Consider the following 16153-nt stretch of genomic DNA (forward strand, 5'->3'; position numbering starts at 1 on the left):
TAGGAATGAAACTATATAGTTTAAATGTAGAATCAAGAACTCTACCCCATCTTCTCTCCTGTCACTGCTACACATTCCACAGCTTCCTCTTTTGCCTGTCAAGTTTGTATTTACTGATGCTTATGTCCTGCTCTACTCCCTATTAGTTATCTTTTATGATAAATACCCAGAAATATTCCCCTTTAACATCTGAAACACCAGCATATCCAAAATTGAACCAGAATCCTTCCAAACTCCTCCTTCTGGCACCTCATGTTCCTAAATCACCCATATTCAAACATTGGCAATGACCTTGATTTCCCACTTCCCATCCACAATTCCACTACTTGCCAAGGACCATCACTTCTACTTATGGGTTTTATATTTAAATTCACCTGGACTACTGCAACAGCCTTCAATCTGCTCTTCCTATCTCTCATCCACTCCTCCTTACCGTGGCCTACAAGGTCATGTGTGATATGGCCCTGCTGCTCCTCACTTTATTTCCTATCATTCCTGGAGCTTTTACACTCTAACTTTAATATTCCTCAAACACACCAAGCTCGTTGCTACCTCAGAGTCTTTATACTTACTGTTTCTGTTACCAAGAATATTCTTCTGATGGCTCATACCTTCATATCACTGAGGTCTCTAATCAAAAGTTACTTCCTTAGAGCTGATTTCCCTCACTACCCTACTATCAGGAGTAGCCCTCAAAAAAACCACTATTACCTCTTTACTCCTTGTTCTCTTGCCTTATTTTATTATTCTTTATCATATTTATCATTGTCTAGCATTATGTCATTTATTTGTTTATTGTCTTTCTCCCCTATTTCTTTTTACTTCTGTGTCCCCAGCACCTTGAACAGTGCCTAGAACAATGTGGGCACTTAGTAATAATACGTTAAATAAAATAATCTATATGCCAGTATGTCTAATTTCCTTTACGAGACTGCAAGCTACTCAAGGGCAGAATTTGTGTTGTTTCATCAGTTCATGCTCACAGCACCTACTACAACATGGCACAAGTAAGCATTTATCATACCGCCTAAGGACAGGTGCCAGTCCTCTCAGCATGTGACATAGCTAATTATTCCTTTCTTCTTTTTTTTTTTTTATTGAGACGGAGTCTCGCTCTGTCACCCAGGCTGGAGTGCAGTGGCGCAATCTCGGCTCACTCACTGGAAGCTCCGCCTCCTGGGTTCACGCCATTCTCCGGCCTCAGCCTCCCGAGTAGCTGGGACTACAGGCGCCCGCCACCGTGCCCAGCTAATTTTTTTGTATTTTTAGTAGAGACGGCATTTCAGTGTGTTAGCCAGGATGGTCTCGATCTCCTGACCTCGTGATCTGCCCGTCTCGGCCTCCCAAAGTGCTGGGATTACAGGCGTGAGCCACCGCGCCTGGCTATTCCTTTCTTCTTCAAACATTCTCCCCTTGGTGCCTATGGTACCACACATCCTTGGTTTCCCTTCAGTCTCTCTAATCTTTTTTTCTCAGTCTCCTTTTAGGGTTCTTCAGAAGAACCACCTTAAATCTGATGCTCTTTAGGGATATGTCCTGGCTCCTCTTCTCTTTCTGCAAGTCTTTTCCTCTTTTCAATGGCTATGATTCCTAAGTTTCAATTTGCAGCTTATATATCTCATTCCAAAAGCCTGCCAGATATCTCCACTCAATATATGTAAAACTGAATGCATATCTTCCCTCAAATATATCATTATCTACCCATAAAACTTGAGTATCATCCTTTATCCCCTCTCCCAACATCCAGGCAGGCACCAACTCCCACTGATGTTTACTTCCTAACTGGGTCTCAAATACATCGACTTATCTCTATCCTTCCAAACTACTTACTGTGACATACAGAGCTGTCTGTGGTCCATAATATTCTTTGTATCCTCTCTTGTCAACACTCTCCATTATCTCCCCTCACCAGACTTTCTAATCCTGCCATACTAAATAAGCTTCTTTTAATTCAGTTAATATTTGCTCAGGTCCCTTTTACCTGCTATTTTCTTTTTGCTTCCTCCAGGAAGCTTTCCATGATACCTCAAGCCTGATTTAAATGTCCCATCTATTATGTTCCCATAGGATCAAATCCTTAACACATTATAATTGTTTGTTTATTTATCTGTCCCTCACTGTAGACTGTAAGCTCCATAAAAGCAGGGACTATATCTAACTCACCATTGTATCTCCAGCACCTAGCACAATACCTAGAACACACTCAATAAGCACTTATTTATTTGTTTATTTTTGTGCTAGGAATCTTGTGACAGAATCAATAAACATTTATTTAAAAGAATGAATCAATGAATGATACAGAAGTCAGAAGAAAGGAAGCCAGCTCTCTTAGGAAAATAACTGCCATTAAATGAATTGAAAGTACATGAGAACAAATACTAGGCAGGAGAGTCCACCTTTTCCAAAAAAGAATGGCAGCCTGATCAGAATTGTTTAGGAATTTATGAACAATAAATTGAATGAAACTTATAAATTCGGCTGGGTTTTTTTGTTTTGTTTTGTTTTTGAGACAGAGTCTGGCTCTGTTATCCAGGCTGGAGTGCAGTGGCTCAATCTTGGCTCACTGCAACCTCTGCCACCCGGATTCAAGCGATTCTCCTGCCTCAGCCTCCCGAGTAGCTAGGACTACAAGCACCCCCGACCATGCCCGGCTAATTTTTATATTTTCGCCATGTTGGCCAGGCTGGTCTCAAACTCCTGACCTCAGGTGATCCACCATCCTTGGCCTCCCAAAGTGCTGGGATTACAGGCATGAGCCAACACACCTGGCCTCGGCTGATTTTTAAAAATTGGAAGAATGAGTACCTCTTAGGAGGGAAACTGAATCTGAAGGGCTGGTAGAAGAGAGACTTGGTTTTCACCATTTATGCTTTTATACCTTTTTATTTTTGTACCATGTATTTAAAACCTGTTTTTACATTTTTCCTGAACTGACCTAGTGGACAACCTTCAATGCACTGGTAATTTGTACCCTGACCTCTACTGTAATGAAAACTCAACTTGGGCAAGGAAGTGAAATTCTCCAAAGGTATGATTACCTACAAACCCAGCCACTGATATTATTTAAGTTTGTTGATCTCTAATGGCTTGGGCTTTCCTGCCTCTTCTACTTACATATTACTGCATTAGTATCATATGAAAATTCTCAAGAAGGCTTTTTTCCTTTTCTTGCTGATGCACATGCTTCACTTTAGATTGAAAACACACTGAATTCTATTCAATCACATACTGGGGGTGAGAGGAAAAAGCAAACCAATACTCCATCCCATTTCTTTCCTTCTTCCTTTGATTAGTGCAGTGGGTTCTGACCCAATCAGCAGCCTTTGCTTCTCAGATTCCTCTCAAGGCTTTATGACTCTTCTCACCCCAGGAAACCCTACAACACGCACAGCCTTTCAGAACTGCTACACGGAATGGACATTTCTCTGGGCTCCATCTGAATGTTTGTAAATAAAATAATGACTGCGTGTCCTTATTTTTGCTGAGTACACAGGGCCTTTCCTCACATTACAACCTTCACTTTCTCCCTGCTTCTTCACCTGCACTGTATTTTTGCTTAGCAAGGAGGAGGGTGCTCTGAATAGATGGACCCTGATTCTACTTACAAAACTGTGGGAAGAAACTGGAGCTTCCTCCCTCTCTGAGACAACGGTGCCACTGAGACTGCGTGAGATGCGACGTAAGTTCTCTGCACTGTACTGCTCATCCTCCCCACACTCCCTGCTGAGGCCTCGGCAAGGTGTAGCCTTCAAACACACAGACACATACAGGCAGACACATAATACTAGACTCATGGTTTTCCCACAGACACTATCCTCAGGGTATGGGAAAGAGTAGGGGAAGACTCAGTAGTAATAGACACCTGAATTAGATGTATTGGTAAGATGGTAGCCATGTAACAATCTCCTCTAATTCAAAAGAAGCCCAATCATAGACCTTATTTTCTTCTGATAGCTCCATATCACCATGCCTCTGCCTTATCATCATCCCTACCAGTCACATCTCTCCATAATTCCTTCCCCAACACACCACCCCAGGCCCAGCACCTTAGCACCTGAGGCTGCTACCTGAGAAGTACGCACTGTTCTGGCTTCATGGAGACCATGCTCCATTTCTGCTGTTGGAGTCTTTGAGAGACCAGGATCAGGGGCTGAGTGCAACCTCCTCCCCATGCCATCTGCAGAGCCTGAAGAGGAAAACACAAATACAAGTTGAGGCCATCTCTTCCCCTAGGGCCTAACCTCTAAGCCTAGCAGCACAAACTTAGGAGCTGTTGTTTCATTAAATAATAAATATGCATCCCTGAATTCAACGGAGGGACATGCTTCTGGAATTTAGAAACAAGAGGGGCGGCCGGGCGCGGTGGCTCACGCCTGTAAACCCAGCACTTTGGGAGGCTGAGGCGGGTGGAACACAAGGTCAAGAGATCGAGACCATCCTGGCTAACACGGTGAAACCCCGTCTCTACTAAAAATACAAAAAAATTAGCCAGGCGAGGTGGTGGGCGCCTGTAGTCCCAGCTACTTGGGAGGCTGAGGGAGGAGAATGGCGTGAACCTGGGAGGCGGAGCTTGCAGTGAGCCGAGATCGTGCCACTGCACTCCAGCCTGGGCAACAGCGAGACTCCGTCTCAAAAAAAAAAAGAAAAAGAAAAAAAGAAAAAGAAACAAGAGGGGCTAGGTGCGGTGGCTCACACCTGTAATCCCAGCACTTTGGGAGGCCAAAACGGGCGGATCACGAGGTCAGGAGATCGAGACCACCCTGGCTAACACGGTAAAACCCCGTATCTACTAAAAATACAAAAAATTAGCCGGGCGTGGTGGCAGGCACCTGTAATCCCAGCTACTCGGGAGGCTGAGGCAGGAGAATGGCGTAAACCCGGGAGGCGTAGCTTGCAGTGAGCGGAGATCTCGCCACTGCACTCCAGCCTGGGTGACAGAGCGAGACTCCGTCTCAAAAAAAAAAAGAAACAAGAATTTTAGAATATGGATAGTTTACTGAATGTCCCCATCTTGCTTCATTTCATTTTTGTAAACATAATCAGCTTCTGTCAGACTTGGGCTCAAGACTTATAGACAGAGGAAAGTAACAGTGATTTTTTTTTTTTCTAACACAGTGATTTTCTAAAGTATCTGTGGTGACAAAGGAATTTTTTTTTTTTTTTTTTTGAGAGACGGAGTCTCACTCTGTCGCCCAGGCTGGAGTGCAGTGGCGCAATCTCCACTCACTGCAAGCTCCGCCTCCCGGGTTCACGCCATTCTCCTGCCTCAGCCTCTCTGAGTAGCTGGGACTACAGGCGCCCGCCACCACGCCCGGCTAATTTTTTTTGTATTTTTAGTAAAGACGGGGTTTCACCGTGGTCTCGATCTCCTGACCTCGTGATCCGCCCGCCTCGGCCTCCCAAAGTGCTGGGATTACAAGCGTGAGCCACCGCGCCCGGCCGACAAAGGAAATTATCTCCAGTCTAGTTCAGAATAGAAATGATCATAATAATCATCTATCAAACCTCATTTTATATAACAGGAAAATAGTTCCAGGGTCTGAGAGTTTAGTAGTTTAACCAGGATTAAAATTAAATCCTCTTGATTTTCAGTACAGTACTCTTATCATCTCACCTGGTGACATCTTGTACTCTGAGAGCAGGAGCTCCTCAGGAATGTTTTACGTATGTAATGCTCTTTTCCCCTTAGCTTCTCTCAAATCATTTAAATTTCTAAACAACCACTAAATGCTTACCTCTCTTCAAAATCTTTCTAGATTGTTCAGAATTGCTCTAAACTAGATTGGTGACTCCCAAGGGGCTATCCCCAATCCAACTAATTAAGTTTCCCATTCTGAAACTGTATATGCCCCTGACCTACATTTGATACATATGTCCATGGCCAATTCATGTCTTGATTTGATTCTAATATATATATTATATATATTAGATATATTATATATAATATACATAAAAATTTAATATATATAAAATATATATATTAGATATATTATATAAATTAGATATATTAGATATATAATATTTTATATATAGATATATATATATATGGCTGAAGCTGATATTATTCATGTAAGTATTGTAAGACCAGTTATGTTCAGTATTCCTGGGTACCTAAATGCAGTGCTTTCAATACCACCTCAGATTCATCTGGGAACTTTTAAAAATATAGCTTCCTGGATGTTACCACAGACCTGAATCAGAAGGTTTGTGGTTGGTGCCTGGGAATTTTCATTTTTGAAAGATTCCCAAAAAGTCTAAGAAAATATCCTTGAACATTATTGGGGGACATGTGAACTGTTACAGTCTTCCTAAAAAGCAACCTGGTAATCTCCAATAAAATAAAAAATATATTTATCCTGTTGCCCAACGATTCTAATCCTGAGAAGAAAAAAATACCAGTTCATAACAACATATATATAAGAATATTTTCAACTGACATAATTTATAGTAGCCAAGAACACTAGAAATAAAGTAATGCCCATCTATAGAAGAATAAATACATTATGGTTTAATACCAAATATTGTCCAGCCACTTAAAAAGACTGAACTAAGTTAAACTAGATGATTCGAAGGAATTTTAATGAAACATTGTTGCATTAAAAGGAAAAAAATCTGTAAAATGATATACAAGCAAAAACACTTTTTATGTATATGTAGGTCTACATAGGATTGTATGAACAGAAAATACAATGTATGCACACTAGATAATTACCTGGGGAAGTAGGGACTGGCTGTGAGAGAAGAGACAGGAAAATTGTCTATAATAAAAACAGCATGTGTGTTATGTTCTTATTTCTATAAAATTATTTCTGTATTTATGTGTTTTTTGGGTTTTTCTGAGCCACTCCTCAGATGATTATAGGTAGCCAGGTTTAAGGATTACAGCTAAGGCCGGGCGTGGTGGCTCACGCCTGTAGTCCCAGCACTTTGGGAGGCCAAGGCAGGTGGATCACGAGGTCAGGAGTTCGAGACCAGCCTGACCAACATGGTGAAAACCCCATCTCTACTAAAAATACAAAAACCTTAGCCAGGCGTGGTGGCGGGCGCCTGTAATCCCAGCTACTCAGGAGGCTGAGGCAGGATAATCGCTTGAACCCAGGAGGCAGAAGCTGCAGTGAGTCAACATCGCGCCACTGCACTCCAGCTTGGGCAACAGAGACTCCATCACAAAAAAAAAAAAAAAAAAAAAAAAAAAAATTACAGCTATGGCTGGCCGTGGTAGCTCATGCCTGTAATCCTAGCACTTTGGGAGACTGAGGCAGTAGGATCACTTGAGCCTAGGAATTCAAGACCAGCCTAGGCAACATAGTGAGACCCCATCTCTAAAAAAAGAAAAAAGAAAAGCATTAAAAAAATTAGCCAGGTATGGTGGTACACACCTGTACTCGGAAGGCTGAGGCAGGAGGGTCACTTGAACCTGGAAGGTGGAAGCTGCAGTGAGCCGTGATCGTGCCACTGTACTCCAGCCTGGGTGACAGAGTAAGACTTTGTCTCAAAAAAAAAAAGATTTACAGAGTAATGTTTAGAATTGGGTGTTCCTCTAATCAAGCCAAATGTGACTCCTAGACAAGAAGGAACCTCCTGAAGGGAGTAGAATCTGATTCCTTTAAAAGAAGGCAGGGGGCGATGGCTCACGCCTGTAATCCCAGCACTTTAAGAGGCGAGGCAGGTGGATAACCTGAGGTCAGGAGTTCACGACCAGCCTGGCCAACATGGCGAAAGCCTGTCTCTATTAAAAATACAGAAATTAGTCAGGTGCAGTGGTGTGTGCCTGTAGTCCCAGCCACTCGGGAGGCTGAGGCAGGAGAATCACTTGAACGTGGGAGGCAGAGGTTGCAATGAGCTGAGATTGCACCACTGCGCTCCAGACTGGGCGATAGAGCGAGAATCCATCAGAAAAAAAAAAAAGAATTTAAGCAGAGGTAGAGGTGGCCATTTGTAAGGGAATTTCTAGATTATTTCAATAGAAGATAGGGTTAAGATGTCTACTCTCTGATCAATAGAAAGACTACCAGACATTATGTATTTGCTGATACGATGTAAGAAATACAAAGAACTTCCTATTAAATATTCTTATTTTTTAAATTTGTATCCGATTTTAATTGAGCCTTTAGCTCTAAGTACTACGTTACAGGAAAAATGAGGGCTAGAAGAACATGTTTTTCTTTTTTGAGACAGAGTCTCCCTCTGTTGCCCAGGCTGGAGTGTAGTGGTGTGATCTCAGCTCACCACAACCTCCGCCTCCCAGGTTCAAGCGATTCTCCTGCCTCAGCCTCCCGAGTAGCTGGGACTACAGGTGCATGCCACCATGCCCGACTAATTTTTATATTTTTAGTGGAGACGGGGTTTCACCATGTTGGCCAAGCTGGTCTTGAATTCCTGACCTTGTGATCTGCCTGCCTTGGCCTCCCAAAGTGCTGGGATTACAGGTGTGAGCCACCACACCTGGCCAGAACATGTTTTTTTTTTTTTTTCTTAAGGACTTAGACTATAATCAGCAATGTTAAAAGACAATGACCAAATTTCTTCAACAAATAAATGGAAGGGGAAAAAACACAGGGTATCATACTGGCAAAAAAAAAAGCAAAAAAAAAAAAAAAAGACTTAAGAGCCTTATCATCAAAATGCAGTATGTGTGTCTTGTTTGAATCCTGACTTGAAATAAAACAACTGTATAAAGACATTTATGGGACCACTGAGAAAACTGGAATATTGGCTAGGTATTATATTAAGAGATTATTGTTAACTTTTTAGGTATAATAATATTATAGGTTTGTCTTTTAAAAAAGAATCTGGCCGGGTGCAGTGGCTCATGCCTGTAATCCCAGCACTTTGGGAGGCCAAGGCAGGTGGATCACCCGAGGTCAGGAGTTCAAGACCAGCCTGGCCAACATGGTGAAACCCTGTCTCTACTAAAAAAAAAAAAAAAATACAAAAATTAGCCAGGTATGGTGGTGCGCGCCTATAATCCCAGCTACACAGGGGGCTGAGGCAGGAGAATCGCATTAACCTGGGAGGCAGAGGCTGCAGTAAGTCGAGATTGCGCCACTGCATTCCAGCCTGGGTGACAAAGCGAGACTCCATCTCATTAAAAAAAAAAAAAAAAAAAAAAAAATAATTTATTTCTGAGAGATACATGCCAAATTATTTATGTTATTTTTTAAAATAATCTAGAGGGCCCGGGTGGTCGCCTGTAATCCAGATTTGGAGGCCGGGGGGGGATCAAACCCCGTCTCTACTAAAAATACAAAAAATTAGCCGGGCGTGGTGGCAGGTGCCTGTGGTCCCAGCTACTCGGGAGGCTGAGGCAGGAGAATGGAGTGAACCCAGGAGGTGGAGCTTGCAGTAAGCGGAGATTGCGCCACTGCACTCCAGCCTGGGCAAGAAAGCGAGACCCCGCCTCAAAAAAATAAAAAATAAAAAAATAATAATCTAGAGGAGGCTGGGCATTGTAGCTCGTGCCTGTAATCCTAGCACTTTGGGTGGTTGAGGCGGATGGACTACTTGAGCTCATGAGGTAGAGACCAACCTGGGCAACATGGCAAAACTCTGTCTCTCCAAACCACACACAAAAATTAGCCGGATGTAGTGGTGTGTACCTGTGGTCCCAGCTACTCAGGAAGCTGCAGTGGGAGGACCTCAGCAGTGGCCCTGATGGCACCACTGCATTCCAGCCTGGGCAACAAAGCAAGACCTTGTCTCAAAAAATAAAATAAAATAATGTAGAGGGGAAAGGAAAGTGGGGGAGGTATAGCTAAATCAAAACTGGCCATATGCGTGGTGGCTCACGCCTGTAATCCCAGCACTTTGGGAGGCCGAGGCGGGCGGATCACGAGGTCAGGAGATGGAGACCATCCTGGATAATACGGTGAAACCCCGTCTCTACTAAAAATACAAAAATTAGCCAGGCTTGGTGGCACGCGCCTGTAGTCCCAGCTACTTGGGAGGCTGAGGCAGGAGAATCACTTGAACCCAGGAGGCGGAGGTTGCAGTGAGCCGAGATTGCACCACTGCACTCCAGCCTGGGAGACAGAACGAGACCTCGTCTAAAAAATAAATAAATAAAATAAAATAAAAACTGGCCATATGTTGATAACTGTGCAAGATAATCACTATGGAAGCTGGTTATAAGTACCTGGAGGGTTATTATAACATTTATTCTTTTTTTTTTTTTTTTGAGATGGAGTTTTTTTTTTTTTTTGAGATGGAGTTTTGCTCTTGTTGCTCAGGCTGTAGTGCAATGGGCAGCTCACTGCAACCTCCATCTCCCGGGTTCAAGTGATTCTCCTGCCTCAGCCTGCTGAGTAGCTAGGTTTACAGGCGTCCACCACCAACATGCCCAGCTAATTTTTTGTATTTTCAGTAGAGACTGGGTTTCACCATGTTGGCCAGGCTGGTCTCAAACTCCTGACCTCAGGTGATCCATCCGCTTTGGCCTCCCAAAGTGCTGGGATTATAGGTGTGAGTCACTGTGCCCGGCCTGCTCTTATTCTTTACTTTTGAATATATTTGAAATTTCCCATAACAAAAGTTAACTTTTTATTTTTTATATATCTATAAGATGATGTCTGCCCAAGTTAAAAATACAATGAAATTCAGAATATAGGTCAAGAGCAGTGTTTATATAACACTTTAGGAACTACAATTATGTCAAAATTAATCTGGTTACAAAAGACCACATACTGTATGATTCCATTTATATGAAATGTCCAGAACAGGCAAATCTCTAGAGAAAGAAAATAGATTAGTGGTTGCCTGGGGTTGGGGGAAGAAAAGGAGGAGATAAAGAGTGATTTACCAATGGGTACAAAGTTTCTGATGAAAACACTTTTTTTTTTTTTTTTTTTTTTTGAGACAGGGTCTCACTCTGTTGCCCAGGCGCAATCTCAGCTCACGGCAACCTCTGCCTCCTGGGTTCAAGCGATTCCCCCACCTCAAATGAAAATACTTTAAAACTGATTGTGGTGATGGACGGAGAACTCTGATATACTAAAACCCATTGTATTGTATACTTTAAATAGGTGAAATGTATGGCATGTAAATTACATATCAATAAAGCGTTTTTTTTTAGCATTTTTTGAAAAAGTAATTTGGTGGCCGGGCATGGTGGCTCACGCCTGTAATCCCAGCACTTTGGGAGGCTGAGGCAGGTGGATTGCTTGAGCTCAGAGTTTGAGACCAGCCTGGGCAACATGGTGAAACCCCGTCTCTATAAAATATACAAAAATTAGTCAGGTGTGGTGGCACATGCCTGTAATCCCAGCTACATGGGAGGCTGAAGCACGAGAATCGCTTGAACCTGGGAGACGGAGGTTGCAGTGAGCTGAGGTTGTGTCGCTGCGCTCCAGCCTGGGCAACAGAGCGAGACTCTGTCCCAAAAAATAAATAAATTTTTAAAAGTAACGTAATTTGGTGCTTAACAAATGTTTTATAATAAGATAAAGAACTCCTCTCAAATTATATTTTTTCTTTTTTTTTTCTTTTTTTTTTTGAGACAGAGTTTCACCCTTGTCGCCCAGGCTGGAGTGCAGTGGCGTGATCTCGGCTCACTGCAACCTCCGTCTCCTGGGTTCAAGCGATTCTCCTGCCTCAGCCTCCAGAGTAGCTGGGATTACAGGCACATGCCACAACACCCAGCTAAATTTTTTTGTATTTTTAGTAGAGATGGGGTTTCACCATGTTGGTCAGGCTGGTCTCGAACTCCTGACCTCAGGTGATCCACCCGACTCAGCCTCCCAAAGTGCTGGGATTACAGGCGTGAGCCACCACGCCCGGCCAAATTATATTTTTTCATATGTGAATCCTAATTGGCATTTTCCTTCATCATCTACTTCCCGATTAATTCTATCTGATCACTTCTTTATTCTATGTCATATCACTCCTCTTTTTTTTGAGACAGGGTCTTGTTCTGTTGCTCAGGCTGGAGTGCAGTAGCATGACCACAGCTCACTGCAGCCTCAACCTCCCAGTCTCAGTTGATCCTCCTGCTTCAGCCTCCCAAGTAGCTGGACTACAGAACTGCACCATCACACCCAGCTAATTTTCTCAGTCTTTGTAGAGATGGGGATCTTACTGTGTTGCCCAGCTAGTCTTGAACTCCTGGGCTCAAGTGATCCTCACACCTTGGCTTCTCACAGTGCTGGTATTACAGGCGTGAGCCACTGCACCCAGCCTGTCATGTCACTTCTTAAGGACTCAGTTTTTAAACCAGGGACTCTAACAAAAATAAAGACTAGTTTGATTTTACCTTTTTTTTTTTTTAAGAGATAGGGTCTCACTATGTTGCCCAGGCTGGAGGAGAGTGGCTGTTCACAGGCATGTGCTCATAGCACACTATAGCCTGAAGCTCCTGGCCTCAAGTGATTTTCCTGCCTCAGTCTCCCAAGTAGCTGGGGTTACAGGCATGAGCCATCATGCTCCGCTTGATTTGATAAATATATTGAGAATGGATTGACTACTAGATAGATTTTTAAAAATTTGTTTCTTTACACTACTAGATAAAAAAATTAATGGTCAGTAAGTACTCTTTCATACTGTTTTCAGAAGTATAGTCTTCTTCAAAGCTAACTGGCCAGTATGTATCCTTTTTTTTAAGTTTATAACATTCAAATTAGTCAGGTATGGTAGTGCGTGCCTGTAGTCCCAACTACTCAAGGGGCTGAGGTGGGAGGATCTCTTGAGCCAAGAAGGTCAAGGCTACAGTGATCCGTGATCATGCCACTGCACTCCAGCCAAGACAACAACATGAGACCCTGTCTCAAAAATGAAAAAAAAAAGTTTATAACATTCAACTAGTTATTAGTCTTCCAAAAGTCTATTCTAAGGAGCTCATGAGAAATGTGGCCACTTAAGTGCAAAGATATTCAACACAGTACTATGTTATTAAAAATTACAAGTAAGCCAGGAGCGGTGGCTCACCTTATAGTCACTTCTCACCTTATAGTCCCAGCACTTTGGGAGGCTGACGCAGGCAGATTACTTGAGGCCAGGAGTTCGAGACCAGCCTGGCCAACATGGTGAAATCCTGTCTCTGCTAAAAATACAAAAAATTAGCCAGGCTTGGTGGCACACGCCTATGGTTCCAGCTACTAGGGAGGCTGAGGCAGGAGAATTGCTTGAACCCGGGAGGTGGAGGTTGCAGTGAACCAAGGTTGTGCAACTGTATTCCAGCCTGGGTGACAGAGCAAGACTGCCTCAAAAAAAAAAAAAAATTGTTAAGTAACCTAAATATTCAACAATAGTAGGAAGGTTGAAGAAATAAATTATAGTACATTCATATGAAACACTTTATAACCATTAAAGATAGTTTTTACAGCAAATGCTCACAGATATAACATGAGAAAGTCATGATACTAAACTGTATACATATAGTGTAAAGATACTGCTTTTTGCAAAAACAAAACTATATAGTACATGTGTATAAAAATGAAAACCAAAGGTAAGCTTATGAAAACATTGAGTGAGATTATCAGTGATTTTTGATACTTTATGTATTTTCAAACTACCTGCAATGAAAAATATTGCTATTTTGGGTAATATATTTTTTTTGTTTTTGTTTCTGAGATAGAGGCTTGGTCTGTCGCCCAGGTTAGAATGCAGTGGCACAATCTCAGTTCACTGCAACCTCCTGGGTTCAAGCAATTCTCCTGCCATCAGCCCCCGCAAATAGCTGGGATTACAGGTGCCTGCCACCACACCTGGCTAATTTTTTTTGTATATTTAGTACAGACAAGGTTTCACCATGTTGGCCAGGCTGATTTCGAACTCCTGACCTCAAGTGATCTGCCCACCTCAGCCTCCCAAAGTGCTAGGATTATAAGTGTGAGCTACTGTGTCTGGTCTATTTTTGTTTTTTTAAGTGTGAGCTACTGTGTCTGGTCTATTTTTGTTTTTTAACTATAATAATTTTTTAAATATAATAATTTTTTTTCTTTTTAAGACAGAGTTTGGCTCTTGTTGCCCAGGCTGGAGTGCAATGGCGTGAGCTCAGCTCACGACAACCTCTGCCTCCCGGGTTCAAGCAATTCTGCCTCAGCCTCCCAAGTAGCTGGGATTACAGGTATGTGCCACCACACGTGGCTAATTTTTTTTTTTCTTTAAGATGGAGTCTTGCTCTGTCGCCCAGGCTGGAGTGCAGTGGCATGATCTCGGCTCACTGTAACCTCCGCCTCCCAGGTTCAAGTCAATTCTGCCTCACCCTCCTGAGTAGCTAGGACTACAGGCACATGCCACCATGCCTGGCTAATTTTTTGTATTTTTAGTAGAGAAGGGGTTTCACTGTGTTAGCTAGGATGGTCTCGATCTCCTGACCTCGTGATCAGCCCACCTCGGCCTCTCAAAGTGTTGGGATTACAGGCATGAGCCACTGTACCCGGCCTAATTTTGTATTTTTAGCAGAGACAGGGTTTCTCCATGTTGGTCAGCCTGGTCTTGAACTCCCGACCTCAGGTTATCTGCCTCCTCGGCCTTCCAAAGTGCAGGGATAACAGGCGTGAGCCACTGTGCCCGGCCCTTTTTTCTTTTCTTTTTTTTTTTTTTTGAGATGGAGTCTCACTCTGTCGCCCAGGCTGGAGTGCAGTGGTATAATCTCAGCTCACTACAACCTCTGCCACCCAGGTTCAAGCAATTCTCCTGCCTCAGCCTCCGAATAGCTGGGATTACAGGCACCTGCCACCACGCCTGGCTAATTTGTGTAGTTTTATTTTATTTTATTTATTTTTATTTTTTTGAGACACAGTCTCACTGTCGCCCAGGCTGGAGTGCAGTGGCACGATCTCGGCTCACTGCAGGCTCCGCCCCCCAGGGTTCACACCATTCTCCTGCCTCAGCCTCCCAAGTAGCTGAGACTACAGGTGCCCGCCACCTCACCCGGCTAATTTTTTGTATTTTTAGTAGAGATGGGGTTTCACTGTGTTAGCCAGGATGGTCTCGATCTCCTGACCTCCTGATCCGCCCGCCTCCGTCTCCCAAAGTGCTGGGATTACAGGCGTGAGCCACCGCGCCCGGCCAATTTTTGTAGTTTTAGTAGAGACGGGGTTTCACAATCTTGGCCAAGCTGGTCTTGAACTGCCGACCTCTGATCCACCCACCTCAGCCTCCCAAAGTGCTGGGATTACGGGCGTAAGCCACCACGCCTGGCCAATATAATAATGTTTAACTTTCAGCCAGGCACAGAGGCTCACGCCTGTAATTCCAGAACTTTGAGAGGCCAAGGTGGGCAGATAACCTGAGGTCAGGAGTTCAAGACCAGCCTGACCTACACAGAGAAACCCCCGTCTCTACTAAAAATACAAAATTAGCTGGGCATGGTGATGCATGCCTGTAATCCCAGCTACATGGGAGGCTGAGGCAGGAGAATCACTTGAACCTGGGAGGCGGAGGTTGCGGTGAGCCGAGATTGTGCCATTGCACTCCCGCCTGTGCAAGAAAAGCAAAACTCTATCTCAAAAAAAAAAAAAAGTTTAACTTTCAACTAGTTAGTTCAATTTCGCAATTTATTATTTTGTATGTTTATTATTATTATTATTTTGAGACAGAGTCTCACTCTGTTACCCAGGCTGGAGTGCAGTGGCGCAGTCTTGGCTCACTGCAACCTCCACCTGCCGGGTTCAAGCCGATTCTGCCTCAGCCTCCCAAGTAGCTAGGACTACAGGCACACGCCACTATGCCTGGCTAATTTTTTATATTTTTTGTAGAGGCAGGGTTTCACCATGCTGGTCAGGCTGGTCTTGAACTCCTGACCACAGGTGATCTGCCCACCTCAGCCTCCCAAAGTGCTGGGATTACAGGAGTGAGCCACTGTGCCACTGTGCCTGGCTATGGCTATTCTTTTTTTTTTTTTTTTTTTTTTTTTTGAGAAAGAGTGTCACTCTGTCGCCCAGGATGGAGTGCTGCAGTGGCACAATCTCGGGCTCATTGCAACCTCCGTCTTCCGGGTCCAAGCGATTCTCCTGCCTCAGCCTCCTGAGTAGCTGGGGTTACAGGAATGTGCCACCATGCCCGGCTAATTTTTTTTTTTTTTTTTTTTCTGAGACAGAGTCTTGCTCTGTTGCCCAGGCTACAGTGCAGTGGCGCAATCTCGGCTCAATGCAACCTCCACCTCCTGGGTTCAACCAATTCTCCTGCCTCCGCTTCCCGAGTAGCTGGGATTACA

The 16153-nt window shown here is 43.5% G+C and overlaps 1 protein-coding gene across 35 annotated transcripts in view; it reads right to left on the minus strand.

Annotated features, from left to right (window-relative positions):
* USP54 (ubiquitin specific peptidase 54) overlaps window positions 1–16153 on the minus strand; it is a 136461-nt gene that overhangs the window by 3676 nt on the left and 116632 nt on the right. For 24 of the 35 annotated variants that reach the window (XM_032139940.2, XM_058436362.1, XM_058436367.1 and 21 more), the window contains 2 exons: window positions 4068–4186; window positions 3606–3746 (listed from right to left, as the gene is read on the minus strand). In XM_032139940.2, coding sequence (XP_031995831.1) covers window positions 3606–3746; window positions 4068–4186 — 260 coding nt within the window. Of the gene's footprint in view, window positions 1–3605; window positions 3747–4067; window positions 4187–6712; window positions 6759–16153 lie in introns of those variants that run through there. The other 11 variants (XM_058436371.1, XM_058436379.1, XM_058436384.1 and 8 more) reach the window with 7 other exon arrangements.

This window comes from Hylobates moloch, unplaced genomic scaffold (assembly GCF_009828535.3).
Source record: "Hylobates moloch isolate HMO894 unplaced genomic scaffold, HMol_V3 SCAFFOLD_3, whole genome shotgun sequence".
Taxonomy (NCBI): Eukaryota; Metazoa; Chordata; class Mammalia; order Primates; family Hylobatidae; genus Hylobates; species Hylobates moloch.